The 16936-nt window shown below is 41.7% G+C and overlaps 2 protein-coding genes and 1 non-coding gene across 3 annotated transcripts; 1 reads left to right on the top strand and 2 right to left on the bottom strand.

Annotated features, from left to right (window-relative positions):
* Positions 1-1479: 1479 nt before the first annotated feature.
* Positions 1480-2622, bottom strand: LOC6535096 (histone-lysine N-methyltransferase Suv4-20). The gene has a single exon (XM_039374368.1). It carries the CDS (start codon positions 2500-2502, stop codon positions 1480-1482), a length of 1023 nt encoding a protein of 340 aa, XP_039230302.1. The 5' UTR covers positions 2503-2622.
* A 7499-nt stretch (positions 2623-10121) lies between these two features.
* Trnam-cau lies at positions 10122-10194 on the top strand. Its single transcript has one exon. It is a non-coding gene; the product is annotated as a tRNA-Met (tRNA).
* A 3925-nt stretch (positions 10195-14119) lies between these two features.
* On the bottom strand, positions 14120-16726 carry LOC6535093 (U3 small nucleolar RNA-associated protein 4 homolog). The gene is made up of 3 exons (XM_002095721.3): positions 16483-16726; positions 14578-16411; positions 14120-14343 (listed from the first exon to the last, which is right to left on the bottom strand). The coding sequence occupies exons 1-3, from the start codon at positions 16617-16619 to the stop codon at positions 14224-14226; spliced, it is 2091 nt and encodes a 696-aa protein (XP_002095757.2). The 5' UTR covers positions 16620-16726; the 3' UTR covers positions 14120-14223.
* Between the last annotated feature and the right edge of the window lie 210 nt (positions 16727-16936).

The following is a 16936-nucleotide window of genomic DNA, read 5'->3' as shown; positions in this document are numbered from 1 at the left end:
CCCCATCTCCATCCGATTTTTTTCCTGACGACAAATGCCATATCCCATAAGGCATAAAATTCAGATACGATATCTGGTACTGGAACTTTTCAGGGCAATTGTTGCTGCGATTTGTTGCTTATTCTCGCTGCTTTTGTTTATTCTTTCTCTGACATTTTTTTAACAAGTGGAGTATTTTTTTTTGCATTGCTATGCTTCGTTTATTTTTGAACATTTGTCGTGTTCGCATGTTGTTTTTGACAGGTAAACGAACAACAGAGTTCAATTTAATGTCGTAGAATGAGGTAAGCATATGTTTTTATAATAAGATTTATTAACTATAATGACAACAAATAGATAATAGATAATATAACATAAAATATAATAGGACATACACCAAGCCATAAACTATTTAAATAGATTGTTTAATATATATTTAATCCATCATAACCTTGTCTTTGCATTCTCAAGAAAACCTAAGTAAAACTTCAAAACGTACAGGGTCCGCCACATAACTTTTTTTTTTTTTAAATGCAATAAATCAAAAACGGTTCATCCGATCATCAAATTTATTTTTTCATATAAAAGGACAATCCTTCTTCCGGTTACTTATGGAATACAAGTTCGTTCAAATGGCTGCCTCGGCTGGCCTTGCAGTACGCCATACGGCCGACCCAATTTTTGAGGACATTTCCGATTGTTTGCGGCCGTATTTCGGCAACGACGACGCGAATGTTGTCCTTCAAAGCTTGAATTGTCGCTGGCGTGTCCACATAACACTTGTCTTTGACGGCGCCCCACAAATAATAATCCAACGGTGTCAAATCACAGCTCCGAGGCGGCCAAGCCACATTAGAATTTCGGCTGTTAATTCGGTCTCCGAAAGCAGTGCGCACAAGATTAATCGTAAAGTTGGCTGTGTGGCACGGAGCGCCGTCTTGCTGGAACCAAATGTTGTCCAAGTCCTCCTCTTCGAATTCCGGGAAGAACCAATCCGTTAACATGGCGCGGTAGCGTTCGCCATTGACCGTAACGCATTTTCGAAGAAAAATGGGCCAATGATGCCGCCGGCCCAAAATCCGCACCAAACAGTAACTTTCTGAGGATGCATTGGCTTCTCTTCGATCACGTGCGGGTTTTCCGTCCCCCAAACGACAATTTTTTTTATTGACGTAGCCGCCAAGATTGAAATGAGCTTTGTCGGAAAAGATGATTTTTTGGTAAAATTCCAGGTCTTTGGCCAAGGCGTACTGCAAGGCCAGCCGAGGCAGCCATTTGAACGAACTTGTATTCCATAAGTAACCGGAAGGATTGTACTTTAATATGAAAAAAAACCTTTGATGATCGGATGAACCGTTTTTGTTTTATTGCATTTAAAAAAAAAAAAGTTACGTGGGGGACCCTGTATGTGAAGTATATAAGGTATGTATGTACATATATTAAAAGTAATTCCCTTTAAATTGTAATGATTGAACAAATTTTATTTATTTTGTTTATTAATCACTTACCGTAGTTTTGCCAGAAGGGATCGTCACTCCCCACGTTGGATTGCGGATTAAAATCGCTGGGGGAAACCGAATCCTCCTCGACTTGGTAGACTTCCGTGTAAAGTATGAATTCGAGTCGCGATCTCCGCGTGGTTGTTGTGGATGTAGCTGCTGCGACTGTTGGATGTTGCTGCGGGGTCAAAGGTGATGCAGTGGTCGCTGTTTGGACCGTATCACGTTTGCGTTTAAAAATACGAGGCACGGCACGCAGAGATACGTTTTTTGTTGTTGCTGCCCCGGGCACATGTGGCAATGTAGTTGATATTGTTGCCGTTGTTGCAGTTGTTGTCGCTGTTGCAGAGTGCTGCAACAATGTAGCACGTTGATTAATTTGATATGGCAAGAGCATAGACGCGGGCGATGCGGATGCAGACTGCGACGCGTCGCGACAACGACAACGACAACCACGATGACGATAATGACGATGATGCTGCTGGCTATGACGAGGACGATGGCGGTGCCGATGCCGATGCCAATGACGATGAAAATGAAGATGACTATATGGACACGGCGGACAGGACGGGGATCGCGGTGGATCGGCTGTGGTTGTGGTACGAATATTTGTCTCGGCACTTGGACTTAAGTGGCAATCCGCACTCGATGCTGGTAATTTATTTTGCAAATTTGTGCCAACAGCGAATCGCTCCCCTCGCTTTTGATGCGACTTGCTCAGAATTAAATTTAACTTACGCGTATTATTTGCACTATTTACACTGCACAAAATTGCACTACCACTATATACAGCGCTCTGCGCCTGCGCACTTGCCACAGAGGTCTCACTTTCGCCGCCGCTTCCAGTTGCATTCGATATTGAACTGCTGATCGAATCGCTGCTCTGGCATCTCAGACACTTGCCACCGGTTCTACTCGGCCGCTTACCGGGCTTAGTTCGACTAAGTATCTCAATGACCGACCACCTTGGCGGGGTGGCGGATCCCTGGTGACCCTGCTGCAAGGTGTGACTGGAACCCGGCATTGGCACCGCGAGGGCTGAGGCTGAAACTGAGCCCGGCCGGAGGAGCGTCGTCAGGCTGATCGCAACCAGAACCACTGTGCACCACCACAATGTGCAGCAGGCCCCCGCGGCGCCACTGGCTGCATGCGTGGGGGCCACAGCGTCGTCCGCCGCCGGCGATCGGATTGTTTACACCGTGCTTTCGTCCGGAAACGCCCCAAATAGCATGGTCAATTGCAAGTGCAAGTACCCGATCAATGTGCTGAGATTATAGCTGCAAGAGAGGAAACAATTGATTTTTAACATAACTTGAATACGAAATTTAGATATGTTAGATAAATACATTTATTAAAGTAAATAGAAAATAAATAGAATATACAGTAAAAAGAATATACCAAAAACTAGTTTACATTTTCACGGTACATCACATTTGAATTAAGTTTCTTACTAATTTTTTTGTCTAACCTACTTTATGTTCATGTTCCTATTAGATTGTGTAATTATCGTTTATATAAAATCCTCTTTAAAATCGTTAAAAGATAAAGTTAATGATGCTTTTAGCCACAAGTAAACACTATCTATGTATGTATATCCAACCTATTAAATCCTTTCTGATGTATATTGTATTTAACATAGAATTCCCTCATTTAAAAATATTTTCCAATCTTAAAGCATTTATTAACCGCTGTGACCTAAGCGTACACCGTTTTTCTTGCAGTGTGCTTATGCTGTGTGGTCGCCCACTTGGCTCTTGTGTTTTGTTATTTTTTTCCTTGTTGTCGCGTTTACTAGCTGCATTTGCTTTTGTTTTGTGCCAGTCTGTCCCAGAGTCTGTTGCAAAGTATCCACCGTCCCACAATGATTCCTCCCGAACCCCCGTCGAAAATACATAGTGATTCATGGGCGGGGCGAATCGGTGAAAGGGGGGCAAAAAGAAGAGGAGACAGTGTCTGAGCATCGCCCTGTGGGCATAAATAACCCCAAGAACTGCAGCACGAGCAACAATAATATATGTATGTATGTATGTTCAGATGCTGCGGCATTGTTGTTGTTCCACGTTGCGTATGCGTAATATTCTGCAGAAATTTATGTTGCACTTCTTTGCGACTTCGTTTTTATTATCATCATCATCTTCATCGTCGTCGTCGTCGTCGTCGACTTCTATATTTAAAGCAGATCAACAGCAACACAAAGAATGGGAGGGTGGAAATCCTGTTCGTTTTCCTCCACTTATAAAAGCAAAATTTGGTCAGAAAAAAGTAAAGTAAATGAACAATGTAAGTTCCAGATATTAACTGTAACAGTATTCATTTCTTTCGCTAAGAATACCAAAAGTTTCACGTTTTATGAATAACTTTCTTACTCTAATTTTTTAAGTGATATTAAGTAATAAAGTTAATATTTAATTCATTTTCTAACATCTATTCAGAAAAGTTTTATTAACTCATCCGTCAGTAAACCTTTAGGTTAACTTTACCTTTTTATATGTTTTTATAGTGCAACAACATAGTTGCACCCCTGTGCGCAGAGACAGATTGATGCCACAAAACAACGAAAGCATTAAGATGGATCGCATTGAGGAGACGAATCATCCTCATCAACATCAACAACTTCAGCCTCATCCTCATCATCTGCGCCTGATTCTGATTCTGTTGTTCGTCTGTTGTTCGCTTATTTTTATTCGCTTTATTGAAATTCCTTTCAAGTGTCGGAGGCGATCGTCATCATCCTGCCATATCCTCCTCATAATCACGACCACGACCATAATCATTAACAACCAACAACCTTTGCTGTAGAGTTTTTTGTTTGATCTGTTTTTGTTACCCAGACAGACAGACAGAGACGGCGGGACGGGGATCGCTACTGTTTCCCCTTTTTGGAGCCCAAGAGCTCAAGAGCCGCAGCAATTTATTTGATTGCCTCTTCATTCTCCGCCCCTCACTTCGCTAGGGTCCCGACCTTAAGACGAAATTTATGTTTGCCATAAAAACGCGATCTCCGACTCGGAGTCATAATTAATAAAAAAAAACAGCAAAATAAAGAGGACCAAATCCGATATGCAGAATGCAAAACAAAAACGGGCCCAGAAATGTGGCCATAAAGTGCTGACAAGTGCTTTCTGCCGTCCAACTGCAGATCTCAAACAAAAGTCTCGCGTGAGTCAAGATCATTTTGAGACCGAGTTTATTTGGACCTTTTTTTGTGGCACCAGCTGCACTGAATGTGCTGGGAATGAAAGGTATGAGTGCGGAACTTTATGAAAAGAAATTACCATACAAAGTAAACTCAGTCGCTGGAATGTGGCAGTAAAAACAAAGTGTCTCCATCGTGAAAATAAATCTTTTCAACGTTGCAGTCATTTGCAATATGCCAATAAATTAAATGTAAATTTTTACTATCTATTTATCACGATACAAATATTTAAGTTTCTAAGCTTTGCGATTAAAAGTATAGTCAAAAAGTGTGACCTTCAAGATGTGATTGCAAATTTTGTGTATAAACTCCATTTAAAAGAGGAATTACCAAACAAAAAACTATTAAGCGACAAAAGCAATATAAATAAACATATCAATAAGCGTAAAAAACAAGAAAAACTTCTGAGCATAAGTATTTTCATCTAATTCAAACACATTCCAGTTTATTTTTAAACAAAACGCCACATTCTTGAGTTTATTTCGGTGCCGGCAAAAACAAAATCGAAGGCTTTTATTTTCAATTCGCAGCATATCGAGCAGTTCGCAACTGGGGGGTTATGGGGGAAAACCCAAGAATTCGCGAGTAATCGAGAAAAGCCGGCTGTTATCGATATAAAAAACAAAAACACCAAAAAGCGAGCATTGGCATTTGCCAGATAAGCGAGAAGACTCGCACTTGTACATACCAGAAGGTCGAACGCTCGATTTGACATTGAGCAAACGTAAGTTCGAAGAATTTCGGCCCAGGAAAGTTTTTCCCAGCGCCGAAAGTGGTGGAAACGCCCCTCGAAATCCCCCTCGACCACGACACGAGTTGACTATTTCACGCACGACTTTCGAGCCCGTGTCACGCCGAAAATATCGAGCACTTTAATCGAGGAATTTCGCACATGACAACCAAGTATTTGCGATTGCTCACTCCCTTTCACATTGCACTTTCTCTCTCCCCCCTTTTTTTTACGCACTGCATCTCTCTCTTGAACAATTATTGACGGTGTATTGATATAGATTTATTGGTTTGTCGCTTTGTCGTACTTGAATGTTTCAAAAAAAGTGAAAAAAATTGAAATCACTTGCTGGTGAGTTTCGGTTACACTGTTGAGATAGCACGCTTATCCACGTAGTTCCCGATACCATTCCATATGGCCATATAGCTTTCACCGATCCGATCTAGCCGCCAACCTGCGCCGCACTGAACTAAATGCGATTTTTTTCGCAGCTAACATAAAAACTGCCCGTTTGTCTCCAATATTTCACACATTTCGCGCACTCGGGCCCCGTCTATATAGACGATATATGTCCCTGCATCGGCCGGGAATATAGAAGGGGGCTGAGACTCCGACGCGGCGACAGGCGTGCCTTTTATTTTTACCGCTCATTGTGTTGTTGTTCGCGGGCAGGGCGGAGAAAAAGCAGAATGGAAAACAAAAACTAGAAAGTAGCAACATTATTTTTGTACTTAAAAATAAATTGAAAGCATTTTTTTCATCTGTTCTTGCAACAACGGGCGCAGGAAAATCAAGTGTTAAAAGTGCTGCCACTGCTCCCCACGGTTTTCCTTTCCACTTGTAAGTCTCCACTCTACACTCCTCAAGGGCTACACCTGAAATAAATCTTCTAAAGTGCTACATTTTTGTAGCAATTAATAAGAAAGGGCTAAGATATTCTTACACAGCCTTTACAATTTTCTAATTAACATGATTCGTATTCAGACTAACTAAAATATCATATTTTAAAGTCACAATTATTTGCTCAGTGCATTGTTTTTTCTCTCCGAGGATCGGCGACTGACTCCCTGCCGCCGTCTCCGTTTGTCTGCCCGTACCCGTCTGTCCAAATGTCTGGCCCTGCTCATTATTTCGCTATCATCGGGAGAGACGCGAATCGGCGACAAGAACAACAACCTGGTCCAAAAATACCCTCTAACGGTGGGGTAGAGTGGCATGAACGATGCAGACACAAGCAAGATCATTTTTATTCAAGTAGAGAATAGGAATGTTGCAGAATTGTTGCACAAATAAGTGGAGGAGGTTGGGAAGCAGAGGTGGCCGACAACCAAAACAACGTTCTTAATGTCATAAAACCGAATTCAAAATGCCCTCTGTGTACGTCAATTCAGCTTGTGTACTTCACTTTCTTAATCCTGGTTGACTAAGGTTTTTTATGCACACTTTTGAACACAATATTTAAATTAAAACCCTGTTGAGCTGTGTGGTAGAGCTTTAAAACATTGTGTGAACTTAGTGTAATAAAATCAGTTATTCTTGCAGGCAGCAGATCCTACATTTTTCTTTCCTTTCGAGGATGCCTTAAAATCGTCTCTGTATTAGAGAATTTGTATTAATAAAAACCTCCATTTACAAAAAACCAAGACATGGATTAAATTGTCTGAACTGAATCCTTACTATAACCAGCAATATCTTCGGAAAAAACAAAAGCCGGCAACAAAAATACCTCAACCGATGCGAAGTGAGGGGAGTGAAGCATAATTCTCTATTCTCGAGGATAGGGCCGCCGAATGGGAGTCCATGTGTGGGGATTCTTGGGCTATTTTCAGATCCATCTGACTCACTCGCCCGCAGCCCCAGCCGATCCTCCTGCCCCATGGCTGTCTATTCCGAGCTCCCCACGAAAAGAACAATGAGCCAGCAACCGCTGAAAATCTTCCACTTGCAGCACCGCACAAAAGTAACGCCTGGTCCAAAAAAAGAAATTTAGCTTTGTGAAAATTGCATGAATTAGAAAACAAAAAAACGGGGAGAGAGGAAACTGCCATTCCTGCTTCTACATACTGCTGCTTCTGGCGATGATGACGATGATGATGATGAAACCGTGGAAGGAGCTGCCAGGCAAAAAAATCCACTCAGACGAAAGTCCTTAGACTTTGCATTTCGGCAAATATAATGCACAGCGGGCGGTGCTGGCAAAGGGGCGTGGTCGGGGAAAATCAGGAAGTTGCCACTGCAAGATGCAGCACAGGAAACTGCCAGACGGCGACGTTGGCTGGCTAAGAACAATGCCGGGCCACACAAAAAAGTAAACCAAGAGCGTAAACTAAGCAAACTTGCTGATGCCGAGGAAAGAACACTGAAAAAAAGGGTAAGATAACTCCGAAAAGGTACAAATTGTTTTCCTTAAAGGCGATATGGAATCATAAGCAAAACATTAGGAATATGATAATTACATACATATACAATTATTTTCTAATACATTAACTTTATGTCAAACCAACAATCCAATATTATATTTATAATATATTTTCCCTAGTGCATCGACAGAACCAACTATGCACATCCAGCCTCCTAGCCACAATAATACATAATTACAATAAACAACTGCACTTTATGCAACAGCGTAGCACCAACCATATCCACATCCACGTTGACGTGGAAATGCAATCAGCGAAACTAAAACTAAAGGAGCAGAATATCTCAACTGCCAAGGATCTCTAGTTGCATTGCCAGTAATTTGATGGTGTTGTTATTGTTCAGCACAGCGATATTTTGGCGGAGGAGATGGTTTTCATTGCACTTGGGTGGCAATTATTATTGCTCGAAAAGTGTTAGAAGAAAAGGCACAAATCAAGTGATGAATAGACTTTTATGCAAGCTGTATTTTTTATGCATTTTTCAAGAAGTGCATCGGTACGTATACGTAATGCATGTGTGGGAGCAAAACAAATGGGGACTTTATTTTAAGCAATTAGCATTGCGATTTCAGTTCCTTTTATTGATAAGATGAATTCTGATTTTCATTTTCAGGGAGTGGATATGTATATTATTTTCCTCAAAGAGCATTGTAAGCATTTAAGTAGTATTTTCTTACATGTATTTTATTTTATTTAATTTTTTTTTTAATGTAACAAGCTTTCTTGCAGTACTGACTTCCAGCACAACAGTGTTACAAACTATGTACATAGTTTGCAATTTTTTAATCTGACCCTGACTTTATTCGCCACTTTTCCTGGACTTTTTTTCCAAGAGTTAGTGGTTTTTCATAGAAGACCCCAAAGGAAGAGTTTGAAAGCTAGAAAATAGAAAACGACCAAAGAAGAGATGCACGAACCTGGGAAAACAGAATCCGTTGATGGTTGTACATCATTAGAGCGCTATCCTGGCGCCAGTTGACCAGACAGAGACTTCCTCTGCCCCCTTCCTCTGCCCCTCTCTCGCGCTCTCTCCCTCTCTTTCCCTCCGGCTCCGTCTCTTTCTAACCCTATCTGCTCCTCTCTTTCTCGCCTTGCCGATAGTTGCATCCTGTCCCGCGGTTGCAGCCACGACTGGAAGTCACGTCATATTGATTGAAATTTAAAATGCAAATCACTTAAAGCGTTCAATTTAATCAAATTATTACAACGACAAGCTGGAAACCCACTGAAAAAAAAGATGGTAATGGGTAAATAAGTTAGGAAAGGGGGGAAACTGCTGGCAGCCAGAACAAGCCGCAGCGACAACGAAAGGCAGGCAACGACAAGTCATTTTCCACATTTTCCGTTTGCGGTCACTCGAGCAGGCGCCGCCGAGTGGCTTTCCATAAAAGGGGTGAAGCCAGTGGTGGGCAGGGGTAGGAATTGGAGGAGTGGTGGCCACATAAAAACGTGTCTATTAAAGTGATAGCCTGGTCTGGAGTCAGTCACTTCTGGACAAGGCAAACACCTAGAAAAATTACGGCGACCCATCTCTCGTGCCACAAGAGTTTAAAAGCGGGTTGCCATACATGCAACAATTATTGTATAAATAAATTTATATTAATTAAGATAAAACAACACCAGCCAAACTTTATTGGCAAAAGCACTTGTTCTATTTAAAGCAGTAATGAAGAATTTCAAAGATAAGAATATATACAAGAATATGGAAATGAAAAAACATTTCATTTTATAAATATTGATAAAAATCAAAGATTATCCGTAATATATTGTAATTTTAGAAGCAATAGTGAATTTGTGGAAAACGGTTAATTTTAATATAATAAAATCGCGAAGGCTGATACATTATTCTCCAGTGTACCGAGCTAGAAAGTAAACACATTGCCCTGACATCAACAACATTGTTTCCAATGCTAATGCTGTCCAATCTACCAGGCCGGCGTCCATCAGCCACGCCCCCCTCTGCACCTCGCCCCACCGCCTTCCTGGGCGGTTGCTGTTGGCTTAATTAAATTGTGGTTGCAACTTGCGAAGCGAAGCGCGTACACAAAAATTACACACAACAACAACAACTACAACAGGGCTGCCACTTTATGATTGCAATTGTTGTTTTAGCTGCGGTGGCTGTGGTTCGCTTGCAACAGGCAACTGTTTTGCATAAAACACCCTGTGCTAAATGTCCAATCGATACGCGATCTGGAGCTCAGGTGCATGGCACCTAACCAAATTTTTGAAACTAGATCCTCGTTCGCAAATCCAAGTACCTTATAATGCATACCTAGTAATCTTAGTCATCAATTGCCTCGGTGGCGCAGTTGGCAGCGCGTAAGTCTCATAATCTTAAGGTCGTGAGTTCGAGCCTCACCCGGGGCATGTACATTTTTTTTTTGATTTTAATATATATATAATGTATATAATTATCGCATTTTAATTTATATGATATCACGAGCCTGCTCAAATTAGCTTATTAATAAATCCTTATAGGAAACTTTAAGAAACAATTTGTTTAAGTACATATATGTATGTACAATATACATGCATTTATTAGAAAACCAGCATGATTATTATTTAAAGGGCAACACGGGGTCTGCTCCCTTCGAGAACTATTATGTTTTCCCCTCATTAAATCTGTAAACCGCAGAAATACGACATTTATAAAAAACCGCAATGAGGGCAACGGGCAAAAACTTGGCTAACATCGTTATGAAGATTATGACGTTAGTCACATAATGCATAAATCTGAAAACAAAACCAACAACAACACGAGGACAACAACAACAAGCCCAGTAACAGCAATTAAGTTAACTAGCAAAAATAACAGTGTTGAAGACCGTAGAGAAATGTTTGAGTCACTCGATTTAACAGGAAAGTTAACTGAAATTCATGGGGGAACACTTTAAGACTTAAGCTAAATCCAGCGGGAAATGAAATTCCATTTCCAAGGACTCTCAGACTCGAAGGAAAATCGGGGGAAAGCGCTATGGAGCTGCAAGCTCAACTCGACTCTCTTCTTTTGCCGCCCCGAAAAATATGCAATGAAAATCGAAGCAAACGAAGTGAAATGCTCGTAAATTGTAGTTGGCTGACAAGTTGACTCCTAGCTGGATTCTCCAGGAGGAGTGGTGCCGCCAGATGGGCGATGGGTGGTAAGTGCTGGGTGGGCGCCAGGATGTGCCAGGATGACATTGCACTCGACTCGACTTTGCGACGAGTGCAATGAAACTAGAAAACTTACTCCACACGAGCCAGGAAGCGTCAGGCATATCAAATTGTTGGTGTTTGTGCGGGCGAAAGGAGCCCCAGCTAAGCTCCCCACTGCTCTTAATTTTCTCCTTGCGAACTCCCCGTTCAATGTATCTCTCTTTATTGTGCATTTGTCCTTTGGCAGCTCAGCGAAGGACAAAATTCAATGAACGTTTTCCTGTCTTCGCTGATGCACTACAAAAATATACTTCCGGCATTTGAAGAAATCAAATAGTTTCAGGTTACATTCAAATAAATTCATACGAACTGAATGTCCGTCAAAATAATATCAAGAAAATATTGAAAAATATATCAAATTTAGCTCTTCGTGTATCTTTAATTTGCACTTAATTATCTAAGGAATTATAATTAAAATATTCTACAGGAGTGTCTAAAATATCAACAGCTATATTAACCAATGCCCTTGATACGATTATTTCCACTTTCATAAATTCACAAAAGGGATTGATATTTTCTCAAGTGTGTTGGGAGCAAATAAGTGAAAATCATGACTTAAAATAGACGGAAAGAATAAAATAAAATCGCTTGGTACCCTCGATTCGGTCATAAAAAAGAATTTTTATGAACCCGCCGCTGACCTCTCAGTGGTGGTCATCACCTGCACAGCTGCACTTTCATTAATATTGTGTTTTTGTTGCGGCTTCCCAAAGAGTTTTCTTTCAGACCAATTAAGTGCTGGCTTTCCTCCATTGCTTTCCCCCATTGTTGTTGGCGAGCATAAAATTCAATCAAGTTTTGTGTTGAGCCAAAAGTTACGATGCCTCAGACAAGAGCACAGTTACCCCTTGAGCACCCATCTCCCCTCCGACTTAACCCCCCGACGAGTGCCAGACAGACAGGACACGTTTGTCCTTACATTCTCCTCTGGTCGGTCGGTTGCTGTTGCATCCTATGGATCCCTGTCTAGACTTGAGTTGGTTGCCCCCAAACCACTGCCATGACAACCGCATGCGATTTATGCTGATGCGAGCATTTACCCCCATCCCAACCCCCAATTAGCGCCCTCTGCACTTGTCGCGCGTTAATTTTATTAAATGCAAATTAAGCTTTATCCCATTTCATTCATTAGCGGCTGTAAATTAGCCCACAAGAGTCCTTGTTTATTAGCACCTCGAATCTGTGGGAGATTCACACGGACTTAGCAGAGTTACAATCGGATCTAACATGTTTGATCATTTGATTAAGCCAGCAAAAAATGTTTTGGCTTATTAATTTAACAAAACAAGTTTCCAGTCGATACAAGTTTAAAAAAAAATGATATGAAAATCGTAGTCTTAGGCAATCAAGTTAAAAATTAATGTTTAAAAATGTTGTATAAAATTTTCTTTAAAAAAAGTGTTTAAATTTGTATAAAATAATTTTATAATTTCAGTAGTACTTATTTAATATATTTGTTAAATATCTATTTAAAAAAAAATAATTGTTCCATTTATCTGACTGTTTAAAAGGTTTTTTCTTTTGTTACGAAAAAGAATATGCTTAATACTATACTCTCAATATATATATATATATACTCAACCACTTTGCATCCCTGAACATGCGACGTTGAAAAGTGCATTTGAGGTGCAAATTCCCATAGGAAGATTGCTGCTTTGTGGCTCTGTTCCTTGGCTAATTTGCAAACCAATTAAATGTCAATTTGAGGCATTGTTCCTTGTCCTGCATTACCCCTTCACACACCTTCCATTTCACTTGCCCCATGTGGAAAAACTTTTTTTGCCACCGCCTAAGTTTCGCCCATTGCCTGTCTAGACTTCTTTGGCAGACTCTCACGACTTCTTCCTTCGACTGCAGTACGACTTTTGCCCGTAGTTTGCATTGCGTAGTTTGCATAACTTTTCCCCCAAGCTCCAAACTCCATTCTACCCTGCGCCTTTCAACGGCTAAGTGAGTTTTAATGCCGACAAAAGCCCCCGAGGGCGGAGCATTGTGGTTGGGGTTTCCAGCCAAATTGGCATACGTTGCGTATGCGTTATGTGTGCATTTATAGTTTGTATGCTTAGTTTGAATACTTCACTCGATTCACTCATTATTCATGTCTGTTCGCCACTTGGCTTGCTATGCGGAAACTGTCGCCCCACAAATATAACACGCCCCCACAAACGCAGATCGTCGGTCGCTTCGTCGGTTATGGTCAGATCCGGGAAAAGTTACGGAAACACGGGGAAGTCGGAAAGGGGTTTCCATTCTGGTCAAAAAATTTTGTGCAAAAAGGGAAAAATAACGGCTAAAAATTGCATATTGCAATGCACATAACAAGACGGAAAACGAGTAACGGGCAAAACGAATTTTGAATACTGTAAAATAACATTTAAACACATTTCATGCATTTAGAGAAAAATCATGCAACTCTGGGTTATAAAATGAAGTTTTAAGCGAAGCGCTTTTTAAATTAGTTTTGTTTAATAAGTTTCAACCGTTTTAATTCCTGCGATACAGCAGTCCGTCAGATGCGAGACTCCATCACGAGCTGCGATTGCAAAGTTTTAATCACCTTTCTGATCCCAATGTGGTCATGACTCAGCCCAAGTGCATGCCTCTCCTGGCATTCGAATATGGCTGCGGGATACTCGGACTTTTTTGCCGAGAATCAGAAACAGAACGCCCACCCATTCGGCCACAATGGTGGAGCGGCGGCGGAGCAGACCCAGCCGGCCAATGAGTTTTTGAGCTAAAAGTTGAATTGTGCATCGACGTCCCCCCAGGACTCCCCAAAAACCCCGTCGCCCGCCGCCTCTGTGTGCGTGTGTTTTCGACTGTCTGTGTGGTATGCACTTGTCTAGACATTGGCTAGACAGTGTAAAACCAAAAAATAACAGCAACAACAATTACAGTAAATGCCGGCGACACAAAACGAAGTGAAATGTTGCACAATCCACGTAGAACCGCCTGAAAGAAATCACGGGAATGGGACCGAGAGACATTGTAGTCGTCGACGAGACGTCAGAGACAAATTTTTGGCAATACATTTGACAAATTTCCGTACGAATACTGAGTGCAAGACGCACGAGCCTTCAAAGAATCCACTCTACCATTGTTTTTTACTTTTGATTTTATTTGGTAACTAAGTGGAAACTACTGGGTAAGCCAAAGTGGAGATGGAGATCCTCCACTCAACTTCATCCTGCGGCGCTCCATTTACGAGGCACCGTATTTCTTCCGCCGGTACGGCGGCGGCAGCGGAGCCAACAGATTGTTTGTCGAAATGCTGACGTTGACAAGTTCGTTAGAGCTCAGGCGAGACACGTGCACCAGGTGCTGCAAAGAGAATAATGAAGGTGTGAAAGTGTTTGCAAGTAATGGGGAGGTTTGGAATTTAGTGCAGCTATAAAAAAGATGAAAGACCTAAAAAAAATGAATAGTCTGTAAGCCAATAGTAGCTTTAGTCCTCCTTTTCTGAATAGTTCGTTTAGTTAAAATCAGATTGCCTTGTGAACCAAAGTGTCGCGAAATGAATGTCTTATGCTCAAACAGATCTTTCCATTTTCTTACCTGTCGTGGCAGCAGCGTCTTGAGGCTCAAGCCTTTTGAGCCGGCAGCAACTGAAGAGCAATTTCCGTTTGATAACTTTTTGGACTTGCTGCTTCTCACAAGCTCCTTTGTATCCAGATGCTGATCCCTCTCCAATACATACAAATTGGTCTCGGTGTGAACAATAAATATATTGGGATTTTGTGGATCAAGGCTGATTCCACTGATGCAATAGTGCCTTGTCTCCGGTATCAGGTACTCATCAGTTTCACAGGTGAATATCCGATTAACCAAATCGTATTCAACCAGCTTTCCATTGGCGTAGGCGACCACCACACGTGGGTGATCTTCGTGCATGGATAGGGATGTGGTACCTGCTCGATGTCTAGGTAGGTTTAGCAGATGCTTGTATTGCTTTCCATGTAGTTTCCAAACCGATACTATGTGGTCTGAGCTTGCAGCCACAATGTAATCGCCATGCGAAGATATAACCAAATGGTTAATCGCATTTTTACAATTGTCACTCAAATCTATGGTATATTTGAATGTCACCCGATCTTCCTCTAAGTTAAACCAACTAAGATGATTGTTCTGCGGATTGAGGAGCGCTAGACCTCCCTGCTTTGTGAAAATTATATGACTGGCTGGTTGAAGTTCCTCAGGAAGATCGTCTACCAGACGCTCCACTTGCAGGGGATCACTTTTTAAACGACTGATTCGGAGTTCTTTTAAGGTGGAGTAGCAAATCCAGTTTGCATCTGGTGAAATGGCAGCAGACTGTATAAAGTTTCGCTCCTTGACATTTAGGTGGAGGAGTTTCTGGGGTGGCTGCTCCAAAAGTAATTCCTCTGTATGCCCTACTGGGTGGGCCCAGGGTTTCTTCTTGTCCTCGGTTTGCGGGGCCACAGAACCCAGACGCCACAGGTGTAGACTGTTCGGATATCGTAAAAGCAAAAGCTTTTTACTGATTGACAGTGATGCTACGGAACCCTTTAGAAAGGGAGCATGCTGCGATAGATGTGCATGCCTCCGTTCACTGGAGGTAATGGTCAATATCCCATCCAAGCCTCCCGAATAGATTTGATCGTCGATAACCAAGAGGGATTTTACATAGTGTTTGTGGGCATCGCGCTGCAGAAATTTAATCCAACGCTCGCTGGTGGACTCCTCCCGCTTGATCTTGGCTTTGCTGAAAATCCGGATAAGCGGTGGCTGCATTCCACTGCAAACCAATCGATCCTCCTTTTTATTCACAGCCAGGGCAAATACGTTTTTATCCAGAACTCGTGTTGAATCGATCTGTGTCGCGTTTTCTGCATTCCAAACGGTTACATATCCTGCCGAATCGCCAGCAATAATCGTATTATCGGATAGGAACTGTAGGGACCAAACGATAACATTATTTTCGGAGAGGGTCATCGTGTGCAGAGTGGTGCCTTTAAGGACGTTCCAAATACGAACACATCCCTCGGTGCCGGTCACCAATTTAGTTCCTGTCTTATCAAACTTGATGCAGAGAACGCGACCTTTTTGCTTGTTAAATAGGGATTTATAGGTTATTTCGTCATTCTCGATGCTCAGCAGATTAATGTGCCCTTCCTCTGAGCCAACGGCAATATCCGTTTCCGCGGGGTTCACGTCGATACTCCAGAGAGCATTGCCAGTGGGTGAGTGCTCGTATCGTGGTTTCAGCTTAATCACATCCCACTCGATCAGTTTACCCGTGAGATCCACGGAAAACAGTCGGTTTCCCGCCCAAGCCAAAGATTCCGCTGGTGAGTCCGGTGGCAGGTGGATTACACGATCTAAGTAGGGGGTGTGCTCCAGGTTCCATAGCTCTATGACGGGAGTTTCACTGCAATAAGTGTACTCATTAGTGATCCCAATAATCACAATAATCCATAGGATTTTTTGTTTATAATTTACCGACTCAGAGCGAGACACTTGCTCGATTTACTATACGCCAAGCTGACAATTCCACGCGGTTTTATCGTGTAGAAGCGCACATTATGCACCTGATGCTTCCCCCTTTCCTGAGGTTCCTTCTTCGCGGTATTCGTCATTTTAATTAGTTAATTCACTTATTTAGCAAGAAAAACTGAAGAGCAAAACTGAAACAAAATTCTTCTGGAGATGCACGTGTGTGCCTAAGAGTGACCAGATGGTCTATGTTGCGAAGTAAACAAAGGTTAAGAGATGCCATTTGGGTAAGAATATACCAGATTAACCCTTAGGGGGCAGCTCTAAAACTAAAACTTATGCTGGATGTCGAAAACTGTTTTCAAAATTAAAAGTTCATTTGTAAATGTAATTTACATACTTATTTTAAGTCAGCTCTAGGAGATGTTCTTATAAAAAAAAATAAGTTTTGATGTGGAAT

Source organism: Drosophila yakuba, chromosome 3L, assembly GCF_016746365.2.
Source record: "Drosophila yakuba strain Tai18E2 chromosome 3L, Prin_Dyak_Tai18E2_2.1, whole genome shotgun sequence".
Lineage (NCBI taxonomy): Eukaryota > Metazoa > Arthropoda > Insecta > Diptera > Drosophilidae > Drosophila > Drosophila yakuba.
This window is presented reverse-complemented; position numbering and strand designations above follow the sequence as displayed.

Bases quoted from the DNA above. Each gene is read 5' to 3' on its own strand.
- LOC6535096 (XM_039374368.1), bottom strand. From the start codon at position 2,502: ATGCCGGGTTCCAGTCACACCTTGCAGCAGGGTCACCAGGGATCCGCC.
- LOC6535093 (XM_002095721.3), bottom strand. From the start codon at position 16,619: ATGACGAATACCGCGAAGAAGGAACCTCAGGAAAGGGGGAAGCATCAG. The intron at 16,412-16,482 runs GTAAATTATAAA...CACTTATTGCAG, and splicing joins AAGTGTCTCGCTCTGAGTCG to TGAAACTCCCGTCATAGAGC. The intron at 14,344-14,577 runs GTAAGAAAATGG...TTCTCTTTGCAG, and splicing joins AGACGCTGCTGCCACGACAG to CACCTGGTGCACGTGTCTCG.